Source organism: Mustela erminea, chromosome 2, assembly GCF_009829155.1.
Source record: "Mustela erminea isolate mMusErm1 chromosome 2, mMusErm1.Pri, whole genome shotgun sequence".
Taxonomy (NCBI): Eukaryota; Metazoa; Chordata; class Mammalia; order Carnivora; family Mustelidae; genus Mustela; species Mustela erminea.
In genome coordinates, this window is record NC_045615.1 from 130670994 (window position 1) to 130689961 (window position 18968).

The 18968-nt window shown below is 41.4% G+C and overlaps 1 protein-coding gene across 3 annotated transcripts in view; it reads right to left on the reverse strand.

Moving 5' to 3' along the window:
- PDS5A (PDS5 cohesin associated factor A) overlaps positions 1-16550 on the reverse strand; it is a 141801-nt gene extending 125251 nt beyond the window's left edge. For 2 of the 3 annotated variants that reach the window (XM_032334124.1, XM_032334126.1), the window contains exons 1-2: positions 16437-16550; positions 15395-15572 (exon numbers count right to left, since the gene is read on the reverse strand). In XM_032334124.1, the coding sequence (XP_032190015.1) occupies positions 15395-15532 (138 nt within the window). In that variant the 5' untranslated portion in view covers positions 15533-15572; positions 16437-16550. Of the gene's footprint in view, positions 1-15394; positions 15573-16215; positions 16320-16436 lie in introns of those variants that run through there. The other variant, XM_032334125.1, reaches the window with a different exon arrangement.
- Between the last annotated feature and the right edge of the window lie 2418 nt (positions 16551-18968).

Here is an 18968-nt window from a genome sequence, read left to right on the forward strand (position 1 = left end):
CTCTCTCTCTCAAATAAATAAATAAAATCTTTTTATTTTTTATTTTTATTTATTTATCAGAGAGAGAGTGCGAGAGAGCGAGCACAGGCAGACAGAATGGCAGGCAGAGGCAGAGGGAGAAGCAGGCTCCCCACTGAGCAAGGAGCCCGATGTGGGACTCGATCCCAGGATGCTGGGATCATGACCTGAGCCGAAGGCAGCTGCTTAACCAACTGAGCCACCCAGGCATCCCAATAAAATCTTTTTAAAGCAATTATTTTATTTTATTTTTTTAAATTTTTTTAGAAGATTTTATTTATTTATTTGACAGACAGAGATCACAAGTAGGCAGAGAGGCAGGTAGAGAGAGAGAGAGAGAGACGGAGGGAAGCTGGCTCCCTGCGGAGCAGAGAGCCCAATGCGGGGCTTGATCCCAGGACCCTGTGATCATGACCTGAGCCGAAGGCAGCGGCTTAACCCACTGAGCCACCCAGGTGCCCCTAAAACAATTTTTTTATTTAAAAAAAATTTTTTTTTATAAAAAGGAATATGGACTTTGGGTGATGATGATGTGTTTATGTCCACGGACTGTAACAACATACTACTCTGGTGTTGGATGTAATGGTGGGGGAGAGGAGATAGGAAGTTGATGGAATTCTGTACTTTCTACTTAATTTTGCTAAGGACTAAAACTGCTCTTAAAAAAAAGCATCTAGGGGCACCTGGGTGGCTCAGTGGATTAAAGCCTCTGCTTTCGGCTCAGGTCATGATCCCGGGGTCCTGGGATCGAGCTGCTCTGCAGGGAGCCTGCTTCCTCCTCTCTCCCTCTCTCTCTGCCTACTTGTGATCGCTGTCTGCCAAATAAATAAATAAAATCTAAAAAAAAAAAAAAAAAAGCATCTATTAGGGGCACCCGGGTGGCTCAGTGGGTTAAGCCTCTGCCTTTGGCTCAGGTCATGATCTCAAGGTCCTGGGATCGAGCCCCGCATTGCGCTCTCTGCTCAGCAGGGAGCCTGCTCCCTCCCCACTTCCCCCCACCCCGAAGCCTGCTTCTCTGCTTACTTGTGATCTCTCTGTCAAATAACTAAATGAAATCTAAAAACCAAAAAAAAAAAAAACCCCCAAACCAGCATCTATTAAAAAAAAGCATTAAGTGAATAATAAAAATGTATAGAAAAATATAAAGAACAAGTGGAACAGGTATTATAATTTTAAAAACCTGCTAAAGTATAAAATAAAGGATGAGAAATGAATATAATAGAAAAAATCACAATTACTTCCAAGAGATCTAAAATCAATTTCGTCTTATTATTACCTCATGATTTTTACCACTTTTTTCAAAACTATTTAGGCACATGCTTCAAGAAGAAAACCATTTTCTAAACTTCTGCCAAAAACCAACTAGTCTTTTTTTTTTTTTTTTAAAGATTTTATTTATTTATTTGACAGAGAGAAATCACAAGTAGGCAGAGAGGCAGGCAGAGCAGCAGAGAGAGAGGAGGAAGCAGGCTCCCTGCTAAGCAGAGAGCCCAATGCGGGACTGGATCCCAGGACCCTGAGATCATGACCTGAGCCGAAGACAGCGGCTTAACCCACTGAGCCACCCAGGCGCCCCCCAACTAGTCTTCTTACACATGCTTACTCAATCCTTAAACATTTTTATTTAAGGATTTTTTTTTCTATAATGAAAAATTCACCTATTTATTTTATAATGGCTAGGTGAAGGATACTCAATTCAAACATTTGAAATTACAGAACAATTATACATTGTCCAATAAATTACACATGTCCAAATACAAGTTTAATTTTCAAGTATTAAACTTAATAATTTAGCATCAGTTTATTATTATTCACTTAAATTCCTAATAGAAACTCTTAAAAATTTTGGAAAAAACAAGCAGTAAGTATGCGATAAAAGTCCAATTCATATGATAGTCTAGTACATAAAATTCTACTAACCACTCTTAAAATTTTACTCACTCAGTCTTCACACCTAGTGTCATATAACTAAACTCTCACCAACTAACAGATCTATTCAGACAGTATCAATTAGAAATGGATTACTGTTCAATCAAAGATGATATCTGGTCTAGAAATGAGGACAAAAAGACTACATATCAGCCATAAAGGTGGCATTCATGAATAAAGAAACTGCTTGATCACTTAGCTTTGTTAATCATGCAATACTATGACTTAGACACCAACTGACTCCTCAGCACAAATGTGTTAGAGTTTTTTTTAACTCAAATTCCTTTCTTTGGCATTTAAGGACTTTAACAATTTCTAGAGGTACCTTCCTCTTTTTTCTCCCAACTACTCTTTTAAGATGCATTAGCTCTACCAAAACTGTTCTACTCATTTTCTTCAAACACACCAGTAATGCTTCTGCCACTCAGTTTTTGATCCTGCTGATTTGTCTGTAATGTGTTACCACCTCTTTGTCTACCACAGTCTGACCCTTCAAATTCCAGCCCATCACCTTCTCCATAAAACTTCGCATGGTGATCAAAATTCATAGCACTTTTTTTTTTTAAAAGATTTTATTTATTTATTTGACAGAGAGAGATCACAGTAGACAGAGAGGCAGGCAGAGAGAGAGCGAGAGAGGGAAGCAGGCTCCCTGCCGAGCAGGGAGCCCGATGCAGGACTCGATCCCAGGACCCTGAGATCATGACCTGAGCCAAAGGCAGCGGCTTAACCCACTGAGCCACCCAGGTGCCCCTCATAGCACTTCTTTATCCAAAAAAAACCACAATGCTAGTAATTGGCATTTAATTTATAAATTATATAAGATAATCTCAAATATTCTTTCTTCATATAAATAGAAATCCATTCCAGTATTATTCTAGTATAAATCCACTTTCCCCAATGGACTAATGCTATTTAAGGGCTGGTTTTTAAAAAGATTTTATTTATTTATTTGACAGAGATCACAAGTAGGCAGAGAGGCAGGCTCTCTGCCAAGCAGAGAGCCAGATGCGGGCTTGGTCCCAGGACCCTGGGATCATGACCTGAGCCGAAGGCAGAGGCTTTAACCCACTGAGCCACCCAGGTGCCCTATTAAGGGCTGGTTTTAACAGGACCAATCACAATGCTCCTACCTTGGTAGAAGTTTTAAATAGTTGATCTTAACAATTTTAAAACATGAAAAATAAAACATATTATAGCAGTACCCAACTTTTAAAACATCACATCACAAGGGTGTATGGCCAGCTGAGTCCGTACAGCATACGACTTTTGATCATGGAGTCATGAGTTCAAGCCCCACATGATGTATAGAGACTACTTAAAAAAAAAAAATCATGGTATTGGCATTCTACATACCAGTCAATGTCGCTTATTTCATATGTGGTTTTTAATATGACTTCACCTAATTTCAATTTAATTCCAGGTTTTGAATTAAGACCTAAGTGAAACTTGATTTCAATACCATCTTTGTTGTTAACATTTTGTCTCCATCTCCACACATCATTTCTTTAAACAAATTAAAAAAAAAAAAACAAAAAAAAACCCTAGAAACTAAAGAAGTCACTCAATTCCCTTTGGGTTTTTTAGGAGATCTAAATAGGGTTCTTACCCCTCTGAACCTCAAGGTGATACGTAAGTTTGATCATTCCCATAAGGAACTCTTGTTGCTGGGAGTTAATAAAATGGGTTTTTTGCAACATATTACTTTGCCAATTTTCTAATTTAAAAGTAGGCATTACAGGATGCCTGGGTGGCTCAGTTGGTCCAGTGTCTACCTCTGGCTCAGATTATGATCCCAGGATCCTGGAATCAAGTCCAGTATCGGGCTCCTTCTTGCCCAGTAATTAGCCTGCTTCTCCCTCTGCTTGTGCCCATGCTCTTTCTCTCTCTCTCTGTGACAAATAAATAAATAAAATTTTCAAAAAAATAAAAAAATAAAAGTAGGCATTATTTAAGAATACATTATGAAAGTCTGACCATTCCTATACTAGCTGGTAGAAGTCCAAAATGGTATAACACCTATGGAGGAGAATCTGACCAGCTTTTAAAAAAAAAAAAATTCACTCTTTGACCCAACAATTCCATTCCTAGAAATGTGCCTTGAAGATACACTTCTACAAATACAAAACACATGAACAAGGATACTGACATTAGGATTATCTGTAATAGCAAAATATCGGAAACAATCTCAAATTTAACAATGAGACTAGTTGAATAAACTGGTACATCTACACATATAGTACTAAAATACAACGAAAAAGAATCAAAAACGATTTCCAGATATGGAAATTTCCAAGTGAAAATGGAGTGATTTCCAGGATATACTAGGTGAAAAAAAGCAAAGTACAGAAGAGTACATATAGTAGTCCACCTTTTTTTTTTTTTTAAGATTTTGTTTATTTATTTGAGAGGGAGAATGGGCAGGGTGAGGGGCAGGGTAAGAGAGAGAGAGAGAGAAGCAGACTTCCTGTTGAGCAGGAAGCCTGAGGTAGGGCTTGATGCCAAGATCCTGAGATCATGACCTGAGCTAAAGGCAGATGTTTAATTGACTAAGCCACCCAGGTACCCCAGTAGTCAACATTCTGAATAAAAAGGGAGACAACACAGAAAGGACAGACCATAAATTAATGAAAATGACAAGATTTATTTATTTTTATTACAGAGAATGTGTATGCCTGTATGAGTGGGGGAGGGGCAGAGGAAGAGAAGTCCTCCAGCAGACTCCCTGAGGAGTGTGAAGCTGTACACAGATTGAATACGGGGGATATGGGCAGCAGCCTGGCTCTCTTGGGTCCTGAGATCATGACCTGACCCAAAATCAAGAGTTGGTCACGCAACCAAGTGAGCCACCTAGGTACCCCGAAAATGATTACCAATAGTGTGTGGGTGCATGGAAAGGATAAGGATGGGAGTAAGGCTTCTGAAAAGTTTAAGTCTTTATATACTACTGACTCTTGAAACATGTAAAATTAAACAAAAAGAATGAAGTAATTCCTAAAACTGAGTACAAGTACTCCAACTCAACAACAACAGAAAAACAAACCGATTAAAAAAATGGACCAAGGACCTGAATAGACATTTCTCCAAAGAAGATGCACAAATAGCCTGTAAGCATGAAGAGATGCTAAGTACCACTCATCAGGGAACTGCAAATCAAAACTACAAGACATCACCTCACACCTATTAAGATAGCCACTATCAGGTGCCTAGGTGGCTCAGTCATTAAGCGTCTGCCTTCTGCTCAGGCCACGATCCCAGTGTCCTGGGATTGAGGCCCACATGGGGCTCTCTGCTCAGCAGGAAGCCTGCTTCTCCCTCTCCCACTCCCCCTGCTTGTGTTCCCTCTCTCATTGTCTCTCTCTCTGTCAAATAAATAAATAAAATTCTTAAAAAAAAAAAAAAAAAGAAAGAAAGAAAGAGAGCCACTATCAAAAACAGAAAATAACAAGCACTGGTAAGGATCTGGAGAAATTGGAACCCTTGTGCACTACTGGTGTAGCTGCTATGGCACCAGTATGGGGGGGGGGGTCCTCCAAAAAATTGAAATGGAATCATCATATGATCTAGCAGTATATATTCTGGGTATATATGCAAAAGAAATGAAGACAGACCTCAAAAAGATGTATGCATACGCATGTTCCCTGCAGTATTATTCACAATAACCAAGAAGCAGAAACAACCTAAATATCCATCAACAGATCACCATATAAAGAAAATGTGGTATATACATACAATGGAGTATTATACAGCCCTTAAAAAAACTGTCATATGCTACAACACAGATAAGACTTGAGAACATTTTGCTAAGTGAAATAAGCCAGTCACAAAAAGATAAAATGTGCTTCCACTCACAGGTTGTATCTAAAGTAGTCAAACCCCTAGAAACAGAAAACAGAATTGTGGTTCCTAGGGGCTGAGGGAGAGGGGAAAAGGAGGGAGTTATTCAGTGGGTACATAGTTTCAGTTCCGTAAAATGAAGAAGTTACACAGATCTGTCCTATTAACAATGAGTACATATGTGGGAGGGGGCAGAGGGAGGCGCACACACACAAAAAATGCACATAGTTAACAGTGCTGCACTGTAGACTTAAAAACAGTCAAGATGGTAAATTTTATGTTATGCATTTCTTAGCAAAATAAAAAAAAAGTCAAGCAAGGATCACATATACCAGTGTGGAAATAGAACGTATTGTGTGTATAAAACTGAATACAAACAGAAAGAAACCAATTGTACATAAAATTGATATCACTTACACAAAAGAATTCAAATTCAACAAATAAGTACTCTATCAACCTTAGGGGGACAACAAAACTGCAAAAAAATCATGCAAGGATACTGGTATAGTACTGAAATTTTTTTGAGCTTACAGCTGGGTAGTACAAGGAAATAAATTTATCAAAGTTAAAGGAAAACAGGATTTATACTGTAGAAGAAAAATGGTATAAATATGGAATGGAGGAAGTTTAGGAAACACCATGGCGCTGCATTGTTTTTTTTTCTAAAGTAACCTCTGCCCCCAACATGGGGCTTGAACTCACAACCCCAACGTTAAGAGTCACGTGCATTGGGGTGCCTAGGTGGCTCAGTTGGTTATGGGCCCAACTCTTGATTTCAGCTCAGGGTCCCGGGATCAGCCTTACAAAATGGGCTCCAAGCTCAGGGTGGAGTTGGCTTGTCCCTTTCCCTCTGTTCCCCCAATCCTGCTCACTAAATTAAATAAATAAAATCTTAAAAAACAAAGAAAGAAAGAAAGAGTCACATGTTCTACTGCCTGAGCTAGCCAGGTGTCCCTGTGGTGCTGGATTTTAACTGAACCAAATGAACTCATGATTTAAATTATGTATCTACATTTCCTAACTCTACACACTGAAGGGACTGAAAAATTACATCCTAGTACCTATGCGAACCCAATGCCCATGCCAGGACCTTGGTTTACAAACACCACTCTCTAACTAGAATGGAAATAGGACTCTGGAAAAAAATGACCTATCTAAATCTGGAGCAGGAAAGAAAGCACAAGGTGAACAGGTTGCGCCAGAAAACAAAGAAATGCTCAAAGACTCAGAGACATGTCGAAAAGACACTAGATGTTTCAAAATACACCAAAGCCAGCATGCTCACTTTGGGATAATTTGACTCTCAAAGGAAATAAAGACAGCAGACTATAATGCACTGAATGAAGACTTCATGAATAATTTTTTTTAAAAGGGGAGTAAGTGAGGCTCAGACAGTTAGGTGTCTGCCATTGGCTCGGGTCCTGATCCCTAGTTCCTGGGATCCAGCCCCACAACAGGGTTCCAGCTGGCTCAGCAGGGAGCTGCTTGTCCCTCTCCTTCTGCCTCTCCCCCTGTTTGTGTGCACTCTCTCTCTCAAATGAATAAATAAACTCTTAAAAAAAGGAGGGGGGTTGGGGGAACAGGGCGAAGGCTCTTTCCCAGCTAACACATGTAAGAAGGAATGACAGAATCAAAAAAAGGCAAAATTTTATAACCACCAAAGTTAAGTAAAAACTGTTGGAAAACAAATTATTCTTAAAAACTCTCACTTTAAACACTACTTAGTAATTGCAAAGCTGGGAAAGGGATTATTTGCAATGAAAGAGTTTTACCCATAATAACCAAACAATCAAACTTAGCATTAACCAATAGGACAAAATGACATTCTGTGCCTTCTAATGATGTAAAGGAAACTAACTACACATCACCACTTGCATGGTAAAGTACATGCCAAAAAAGTTCAACCTGGGGCGCCTGGGTGGCTCAGTGGGTTAAGCCGGTGCCTTCGGCTCAGGTCATGATCTCAGGGTCCTGGGATCGAGTCCCGCATTGGGCTCTCTGCTCGGCGGGGAGCCTGCTTCCCTCTCTCTCTCTGCCTGCCTCTCCATCTACTTGTGATTTCTCTCTGTCAAATAAATACATAAAATCTTTAAAAAAAAAAAAAAAAAAGTTCAACCTAAGCACAACGAAATGAGACAAAAACAGATTACGACAATCCTATGAGACCAATGCTTCAAAAATGTCAAATCATGAATGACTCCCCTCCTCCAACAATGGTGACAGAGCTTTCTAGATTAAATAGAGACTAAAGAGGGGCGTCTCAGTGGCTCAGTCAATTAAGCCTCCGACTCTTGACTTCAGCTTAAGTCATGACCTCAGGGTTCTGAGAGGGAGCCCTGCATCAGGCTCTGTAGTCAGCAGAGTCTGCTTGAGATTCTCTCTCCCTCTCCCTCTGACCCCTGCCCTGCACATGTGCTCTCTCTCTAAAACAAATAAAAATCTTTTTTAAAAGGAGACCAAAAAGATGTAACATATACAAATGATCCTATACTGAAACTTGGATAGAGGAAAAACTCCAACTTTTAAAAGGTCATTTTTAGGGCAACTGGGAGAACTTTACTATGAACAGGATAACAGATAACACTGCACCAATTTTAAGTTTGAGTGTGATAATGATCACTGGGGGTTTCTGTGTGCTTTTTTTTTTTTTTTTTAACATTTTATTTGATAGTGAGAGAGAGACAGTAGAAGCAGGGGGAATGGCAGGGAGAAGGAGAAGCAGGCTCCCTGCTCAGTGGGGCAACATTTTATGTTCACCTATATAGTATGTGGGGCTCAAGCCCAGGGTCCTGGGATCATGCCCTCCGCAGAAGGCAGATGCTTAACTGACTGAGCCACCTAGCTGCCCCAAAGATCATCATTCTAAGAAGAACACTGAAGCATTCATGAGCAGAATGTCGCAATATAAGTATTGGTATACAAAAGTGTATCATGTCTATTTCCCTCTGTGTGTATAAGGAGAAACAAAAGCAAACAAAGGCCACAAAATGTTAACAATTGGTAAACCTAAGGAAAGGGATATGGGTGTTGAAGGTACAATTTTTTTCCAACTTTTCCAGAGGTTCAAATGTCTCAAAATTCAAAGTTGAGGTAATTCTTAAAAAGGAGTAGGTAGTGGAAAAATCATCATCATTATGCAGCAATACTCTCCAGTAAAAATTCAAATAATAAAGGAAACAGGATTCAAAGATCAAATCATGAGATGCCCACATATAATTTCTCCCTACTCAGCACATAAAGGAATTTCTATGAATTTTTCTTACAGTATTTAAAATAAATTTCACAAACCTAGCAAGTTGGCTATAAAAATATACTATTATTTTTGAAAGTGAAGTGTTTTTTCAAGTTTATGAATACTGCTACAGAGTCTACAGTTGGTATACTCCGATTTGTCAGAAGAGTTCCTGTGATTAATCTATCTAAAGATGGCTACAAATTCTTTCTTTCTTCTTCCAATGAGAAATCGAGTCATTTTTTTCTACCCTTGAATGTAGAATGGGCAATGACTACTTTAACCAGTAGAGTAGATGTGACATTGCCAATTCTGTAACAAGCCTTTAAAAAGTACTAGCAACTTCCTCCCTGGTGTCTTAGAGCCTGAGTCCAACTACCTCGTGAGGGAGACCACATAGAGAAGCCCAAAGATTACATCACAGATAGGTAAAAGGGCCCAGCTGAGTTCAACCTTACAGCTGTTCCTACCAAAGCAGGAAGTGTTTAAGAGAAACCAGTGTGGCTCTTCTAGACCAGTTTTAGACACCAGCTGAAGAAATTAATGAGAACTGTAAGGAACATGGAGAAGAATAACCAAGTCAAGCCAAGCCTGCCCAAATTCCTGATTCACAAAATATGTGAGATAAAGAAGAAAAGCGGCAGATGTCAAAAGGTAGAAGCAACCCAAGTGTCCATTGACAAATGAATGGAAAAACAAAAGATGCTTTATATACACATAGTGGAATATTATTTAGCCTTAAGAAGTAAATTCTGACACATACTATATGGGTGAACCTTGAAGACATTATGCTAAATGAAACAGCCAGCCACAAAAGGACAAACATTACATGATTCTACTTATACCAGAATCTTAGAATAGTTAAATTCAGAGACACAAAGTAGAAAGACGGTTGCCCCTGGCTGGGGGAAAGGGGAATCAGAGTTATTGTCTTTTTAAGATTTCTTTTATTTTTTTTGAAAAGATTTTACTTATTTATTCAACAGAGAGTGTGAGCATGTGTGCACGTGCAAGTGGGGGAGAGTGGGCAGAAGGAAAGGGAGAAGCAGGCTCAGGGAGCCTGACTCTGGGCTTGATCCCAGGGTCCTGGGATCATGACCTGACCTGAAGGCAGCCGCTTAATAGCTTAACCGACTGAGCCACCCAGGCACCCCGTCATTTATTCATTTGAGAGAGAGCAAGCGAGCGAGTGCGTGCATGCACACACGTGCGCCTGCGCTCCCACAAGCAGGGGGAGGGGCAATTGGAGAGAGAGAAGCGGACTCCATCTGAGCTGGGAGCCTGATGCAATGGACACCAGGCTCCATCCCAGAACCCTGAGATCACGACCTGAGCTGCAGGCACACCACTAACCAAGACCCACTGCCACTCAGGTGCCCCAAGAGTTACTGTTTAGGGGGTACAAAGTTTCAGGTGGGGAATATAAAACAGTTTTGGAGATGAATGGTAGCGATAGTTGCACAACAATGTGAATGTGCTTGACACCACAAAACTGTACTCTTAACAATGATTAAAATGGTAAAATCTATTATATATATTTTACAATAAAATTAAAAAAACAAAACAAGACTTCACTGTTTTAAACCACTAGGTTTGGGGTAGTTCTTCACACAGTAGAATAGTTCCTCTATACAAATGCAAGTCTAAAAGAAGAACTGTGCTAGTTAGCATTACTCCCCAAATACATATTGGCTATATTACAGGACTTCATTTTAATTTTTTAATTTCTATTTAATTTTTTAATTTCCTAGCAGATTCTTCTGCAAAGAAGATTTAATACAAATATTAAAATAAAATATATGAACAGATTTTAGATTGGCAGTTAATACTGAATTATATATAAAATCAGCATCCTATGTGGCATTTAGGGATAAATAAAAATCTTTTATGGAAGTGAAAATAATTATAATCCAAACAGTTATTTCTGGGATCCACCTGGAGGAAAGACAGGAAAGAATTCATGGCTGGCCTTCCTGCTCCTAATCTCTTCTTCCCCTCTCACAACCTACAATTGATGAGAAAAGAGAGATGCCCTTCCCTTAAATCAAGCCCACCATATCCTAATTCCTAACTATATTAAACAAGCCATACCATAGAAAGGAGAAGTAAGAGTGTGGGGCAGAGGGAATGGTTGACACAAAGACAAAGATGATAGGAAAAATACAAAGAAAAATATAGAAGTAACAGCTGGTGGGAGAAAAATGGGGAACATATTAAGAACAACGAAACCCTGTTATTTATTTAATCTTTCCCAATTCTTAACACCAAAGGAGTAAGGATTTTGATATAATTCTGTGACTGAATGAGTATTGCATATTTGGATATGAAGTTAATAGCCAGAGAACTGTCTGGGGTACTGAACTCTCAGATCAGGTAATAAAAAGTGGATCTAAGGAACAATCTTCATGGCCCCTGGTTGGCTCAGCTGGAGAGTGTGACTACTGATCTCGGGGTCCTGAGTAAACCCCATGTTGGGTGCAGACATTACTTAAATAAATAAATAAATCTTCAACCTGGTCCATCCCTCTCTCTAAAAATCAAGGCTTATCAAGGACCTTCCACTTCCAAAATAGCAAGAAAGGAAGGAATAAAATGTTACCCAAAAAAAAAAAAAAAAAAAAAAAAAAAATGTGAGCAGCATGTAGTTCTGTATTAATACATGATTTGAAACCAATTGTGTATAATAAACTGTGCGTAGAAGCACTTAATGGAATTTTGTACAACACTGTTTATAGGTGTATTTTGAATGTTATTAAAGTTATCAGACATGACTGCTACATTAGTTTCAGAATCCTTAACTATACAGAAGGAAGGCTGTTCCTGAACCATAAACCTTGTTCCTTAATGTACCATTGGTAGTAAACAATCAGCTGTCCTTTCTAACAGGTAACTTTTGTATAGCCTTTAATATCTCTAAAATTAATATATAATTGTAACTTATCTAAGTAATAAAAACTGTTTGTTTATTTTTAAAAGTAGGCTGCACACCCAACATGGGGCCTGAACTCATTACACTGAAATCTAGAGTTGCATGCTCTACCTACTGAGCCAGCCAGGCCACCCTAAGCAACAAAACTGTTGGTGAAAGTTTTCAGCTTTCTGTAACTAGGGTTGGTCACAATATCACAGACTCCATTTCTTCATCTGGAAAATCAGAACAGAACCAAATAACCTCTAAGTTATCTTGTGGATCTAAAATTCTAAATATCCATGGTATCTTTCTGGTATGCAAACTTGGTGGTAAAGACTTAGCTGCAATTCAAAATATTTTCAAATTATCCTTCATTTCCAAAATATAGGTATTTCTCTAATCTACTATTATTATTTTTTCTAATCCAATATTAATACAAAGTATTCATTCGTCCACTGACCAATTATTTGCATTAAATGTGGTGCAGGCAGGGTACAAAAGTAAACAAAAAGAGACATGGTACCTCTATTCATGAAGCTTACACAAAGTTGGGGAGACAAACCAATAAACATACACATGAATGTAATAGATCTGTAAAAAATTATATGAAGGAGCTAAAAGAACATGTAATGGGGAATCTAAGAGGCTTCCCTTAAAACAACAAATGAGTGACAAAAGATGAACACACAATGACAAAGGAAGTTGAAAAGAGTACACATATGGGTTATGCAATGTGGAATCTGTCTAGGTAGAAATGAACATGGCATGTTCAAGGAATTGACTGAAGGCCAGTGTGATTGGAAGTGTAAAAATATTTAAAATACTTCTTTGATAACTGAAATTAAAACCTATAATATATACCCAAAAGTATATCTTAGCTATTCCAAAAACATACTCTAAGAACCATTTTCAAGAAAGCTTCAAAACTTTCTTGAAAAAGCTTACAATTGCTTCTAGCGTTAAAAAAAAAAATGCTGTCCTATTATCTCCTTGCAAAAGATCAAATTAACTCATTGATTCCCTTCTCTTTTTTTTATTGCAAAAAAAAAAAAAAATCACGACTTCTTAGTTATACTTAGATCCTTTTAAGAAAATCAGCTGTAAGAATGAAAATAAATTAGATGCTACTGTCCTGGTTCTGCCACTAAGCCACTCTATGACTGACTGATCTCCATACATGTTACTTGGCCACTCTGGCCCTAAATTTTCTTATCTGTGAAATACAGGGAGTTCTAGAATTTCTTTTAAGATCCTTCTAACTCTAAAATTATGGTTTTGTTAAAAATATTTGTCCCATTCTTGAAAACTGAAGAGAATGGACCAGACATCTCTGAATTCCACTAAGATTTTACCTTTCTTTAAGCTCAGTTTGCATTTATACAGTATTTGAACATTGTTGCTACGCTATAATTAAAAAAACTACTGAATTTACAAAATTTGCCCATAATTAAGGGTTTAATAAACACAAAAATTATCAAAACTGGTTAAACACTATTAAAAATCTATGCTTCCATTGAGACAGTACTACTTTAACCAGGGATCCCTAGAAAGGCCAATTCAAAAACAGACTTAGAAAAACAAGCTCAGGGGCACCTGGGTGGCTCAGTGAGTTAAAGCCTCTGCCTTTGGCTCGGGTCATGATCCCAGGGTCCTGGGATCAAGCCTCACATCGGGCTCTCTGCTCAGCAGGGAGCCTGCTTTCTCCTCTCTCTCTCTGCCTGCCTCTCTGCCTAACTTGTGATCTCTGTCTGTCAAATGAATAAATAAAATCTTTAAAAAAAAAAAAAAAAAAAGAAAAAGAAAAACAAGCTCATTCTAGACTTGGTTACATGTCCATTATACAACGGCATTTCTGACACTCTATCCTCAAGTAGAAAAAGTACATATGGATTATCCATCACTAGAATTCAAGATTTCGTTATTTTTTATATGAAAATAAAAACTAAAAGATACAAATTGCTTACTTAATAGCTTTGCATTTCATAATTTTTCAGCAACACCATTCAATATAACCTTAAAAAGCATCAATTAAGGACCTCGCCTCATGTATAATCTCTAGTATCAAATCTATTTTAATGGAAGGTACTGTGTCCTTTTCCTTCAAAAAAGAGTCAACAAATTGCAGGATCTAATTAGATTTTAAGAACTAAGGTAAAGGAATACTTTAAACATTCATTAAGCACTTACAACATCATAAACATTTAGTAGGCACTATATACTAAGCTCTAGAACAAAGGGGCAAGATCATTCCCTAAAAATACATTTCATCAAGTTGCCCAAGGTAGAAACACTGTCATCATTGTTTCTTCCCTCACCACCCACCAAGTCTGATTGATTCGAACTCTGAAACATTTCTTGGATATTTCCCTACCTCTCTTCCCACTACCATAGCCTAGCTTCAAGATTTCAACATCTTTCACTTACACTTTTACCAGTTTCCTATCTGGATCTCCTGCCTCAAGTCTTTCCCTCTCCTTGCTCCATTCTGGCCCTAGTTGTGACAACCAAAAAATTTCCAGCACTGACAAATGTTCCTGGGGGTCAAATATGCCCTGGCTGAGGGACATCTGGCTGGCTCAGTTGCTTTAGTCCTGGACTCGATCTCAGCTTAGGTCTTGATCTCACAGCCCTGAGTTCAAGCCCTGCACTGAGCTCCACACTGGCCGTGGAGCCTACCTGAATGAAAGGAAGAGGAAGGAAGGAAGAGGGAAGTAAGGAAAGAAAGAAACTGGTTGAGAACCACTGCATCAAGTTGATCCCTTAATAAGAACAGCACTATCTCATAAGGCTGTGGGCACAATCTATGTCCATGCAACAGAAAAAAGGCAAAATGCTGACCAACATAAGGCTGGAACTTACAACCTCAATCTTAAGATCACCATGGCTTAAATAAGCTAACTTAAAAAGAGCTAAAATATTCTCCTGAAAACCCCTTTGAACATGTGGACCTAAATCACCTTACTTCACGTCTGAATTTTGAAGTCAGTACATTCTGTCAAAGTTTAACAATACTAAATTCATATTTAAGCTTCTGGATATTAGAAAATTGCTGACCATTTACTAAAATGGTTTGGTGATAAATCGATCTCCTTAGAAATAAACGGAAATTGGAACCCTCCTAGGCAAGCTATTGCCTCCATTTAAGGTTGTAAGCTACTCTGAACAGCATTCTCGTAAATATTTCTAGAAAAAAAGTTATTTAAAAAGCACTTAAATTCTCATGTTTGAAAAAACAAGAACATTCCTTTTAATTTCCCATGATTATATACCTACAGAACTATTCAAAGATACAGCCAAGAAAGAACAATACCTTTCAGAGAGAGTAAAAAAATGAGATGATAAAATACCTAAAAAAGCCCGGGTAGGTGAAACTGTAAAGGCCAGGCCTAGCAGTGCAGTAATACCACAGGACAGAGCACGCCCTGCCACAAACGTCTGAAGTGTGAACACTGTGTCCAGTCGCTTACCTTCAGTCGCTTGATCATTTCATCCGTGGTGATCTTGTCGGTGATCTCCTTTACCCCCGGAGGGTAAGCGATCTTCCCGTCTGCACTCACGACGCCACAGAGGGCAGTGGCAGGCTTGGGCTGCGCGGTGAAGTCCATCCTGGGGGACAACTTTTCTTTCACAGTCCTCTACCGGCCTCTATCGGTCAGAAAACAAAAGTTCAGCGAGAAAAGGGAGACTTTGTAACCTCTTTTTTCATTTCAAAAATCTCTAATCTGCAAAGGGCCCTTTCTCCGGGAAGGCCGGGGGACTCGGCGGCGGCCCCGCCTCGCGCCCCTCCCCGGGCCTGGACCCTGGTGGCCGTCCCGCCACCCCCACTCCCGCGGGCCCCGCCAGCCCCGCCAGCCCCGGGCCCACGGGGCTCTCCGGCCCCAGCGGCCGCGGGAAGCGCCGAGCAAGCGCCAGGAGTTTCCCATTCCGCCGTTCACAATGAAATCCACCCCCAAGCACCGAGGTCCGAAGTTTGGCAGCATCCCGAGCCCGGCGAGGCCCTCACGGCCCCTGCTCGGTCGGAGAGAAGCTCCGAGTCCCCGCCCGGCCAGTCCTCTCCGGGAAAGGAGACGCGAGGCCTATAGGGCTCGGCTTAGGCCGCAAAACTAGGGACTCAACCCGACCCACACGCAACGGTGGCTCCGGGAAACGAACGCCTTCGCCGGGCCGAGCTTCGGGACCCCCGGCGTCCCCGCCACACTCCCGCCCCTCCCCTGTCCCGCGGGAGGGGAAAACAAGCCGCCCTCCACCCCAAACCCCACGCCAGGAAGCGGCTGACGCGGCTCCGCACTTCACATTTTGTTCCTTCAACTTCGGCGGAGGGGCCCCGGCGGCTTCTCTCGACCCCGACTGCTCGGCGCCGTCCGGCGCTGCCGAGGCCTTACTGGCACCTCCGGGCAGCCCCGCCGGGCCTCGGTCCCGCGCCCCCCCCCAACCCGCCCGCTCTGGTCTCCCCTTCCGTCCCCTCCCTCCACCAACCGAGGGCGGGAGCCGAGCCGCCGCCGCCTTTACCTCCTCCTCCTCATGCGGGCGGAAGGTGCATCGAGCTCCCGGGCCTCTGTCAGGTGGTTGCGCCGCCGCCCCTCGTCGGGCTGCACACAAAGCGGCTCCGCGGGTCCCGCCGCCGCCGCCGCCCGCCCCGGAGCGGCGCTGGGGCTGGCGGTGCCGAGGAGGAGCAGCCGCCGCGGGGGGAGACGCGGGGCGAGTGTGTGCTGGGCGGGGAGACACTGCCGCTCTCCGTCTGGCCGAGGAAGAGCAGCCTCCGAGAAGGCTCCTCCGGGAGCGTGTGCGCCCGTGTCCGCCCGAGACCCCCGCGGCCCGCCCGCCCGCACCTCGCGCCGGCCGGGTCCGCCGACCGGGACCCGGACGCCCCTCGCAGCGGCGCGCGCCCGGCCGTCCGTGCCCCCGGGAGCCGGCCCTTCGCGCACACACCAGCCGGTCACGCGAGCGGTGCGAGAGCACGCGAGAGCAGGGCGCGCGCCTCGCTCCCTCCCCTTCCTCCGCCGGCCGTGCCTCCGCCTCCCTCGGGCCTGAGGCGGCCGCGCGCGGGGCGGACAGCGCCGCCACCCGGTTGGCGCCAAGACTTGTCGCGCGGAGCGCCTCTGGGAGGATTGGACCCAAAGGGCAGGCCGAGGAGGGGCCCCTGTGGCGGGAAGAGAACCCGGTCCCAGAGGCCCCTGTGAGGGCAGGCAAGACGAGATGAGCTTTACGTTACGCCGCGAAGATGAGTTCATGACTTTTGGGGGTCATCCTGAGAGGCATGGACGGAACCGCTTGAAAGACGGTTAATTACTCGGTGAAAATGAACTGATTTCCTCCCCAGGAACAGAAGATCTGCAAACTGAGGAAAAGTTTTACAACATGGCACGACGTGAGCTACTCATTCTTGTTCTTTCTGAAAGCCACAGGAGTTTTTGCCTTCCCCTCTTTGCATTTCTAAAATTAATAGTTTGAAAGATAGAAAATACGAAAGTAGCTTTGAGTCGAATAGTGCTCAAAGAATGGTCTGAAACGTCGGTTCCTGGGCTCCACTCCTAAACCTAGAGAACAAGGATCTCGGAGTGACACCCAGAAGTAAGCGTATTTGCAAATTAGCTAGATGGTTCTTGTGAATATGAAAATAAAAATATTTCTTAAAAAATGTTTTAAATATACCCAGAATAACTTTTTGTTTTATCCAAAGGAACAGCCAATGCAGTGGGTTTGAACAGTTTAATGTTAAAAAAATAAAAAAGGCAAATGAACCTCAGGTGCTCATGTATCAGAAGATGAAGCTGAAAAAAGAATGGAATAATAGGAAATAGCATTCAGCTTTTGAAACTGATCACTACCATAGTTTAAAATTATATTCGGTTGTATTCGATTATTATTTTTGATGAATATCCGCTGGTCTTTTCCACATCCTTTACTTGGTCTGAAAAATATTAAAGGTAATGTACTCACTGAATTGTTTTTCAGATATTACACAAGGGAGCTCTCATCTTGGAATGGAACTGGCCATAGTTGCTCATTTGCTAGAACTACCCAAAAGTCAGTGCTTTGTTCTTGGGCATTTAGAGTAGCAGACAATCCATTTAAGTTCATCTTCATCCAAACAACTGAACTTACCAAAACCTACTCTCTTTTAAGTGCTCTCTCTCAAAGTGGTTTTTTTTTTTAAAATCTGTCACAAATAACAGAAGAGTGATGCTTTTCATTTTCTTTTTTTATCCGAGTAATTTACCCGTTATTAAATGGAATTTTATATATGCTTTTAAGTTTTAATTTTACACAATTTATGATTTTTTAATATGTTTGACTTTATAAACACTCACAAGATTAGTAAGCCCTAAGGATTACAACCCGTAAGAAAACAAAATTTAGGGGCGCCTGGATGGCTTAGTTGGCTAAGGGACCGCCTCTTGATTTTGGCTCAGGTCATGGTCCCAGGGTTGTGAGATTAAGCCTGGTATTGGGCTCTGCACTGCATGGAGCCTGCTTTAGAGTCTCCTTTTTTTTTTTTTAAAGATTTAATTTATTTATTTGACAGACAGAGATCACAAGTAGGCAGAGAGGCGGGGCGGGGGGGGGGGGGGTGTCCCTGGACCCTGGGATCATGACCTGAGCGGAAGGCAGCGTCAACCAACTGAGTCACCCAGGTGCCCTAGATTCTCCATTATTTCTCCCTCTCTTTCTGCTCCCCCAAACCCCCCAAAATAAATAAATAAATAGAATTTATACAATTCTGAAAAATAGGAATTCTGAAATCTCTGCTTTTAACCTCCTTTCTTAAACATTTGTCTCCACTTGCTATATATGAGAAGGGATACATTTATTTGTGCAATAATTATAGAGTGCCTGCTATGCAAGACATTGTTTTGGGCATTTAGAAAAAATTGGTAGTGGAGAGGGGAACAGAAATTCCTGCCTACCCTAATGAAACTTAATTTGTTTGGGAAGAGGTAGACAAGAGAATAAATAAATTGTTATGGAGAAAAATGGAGTAGAAGAGGAATGCAGATCACATGTAGCCTTTTAGGCCCTTGGTCTTTGGAAGGACTTTGG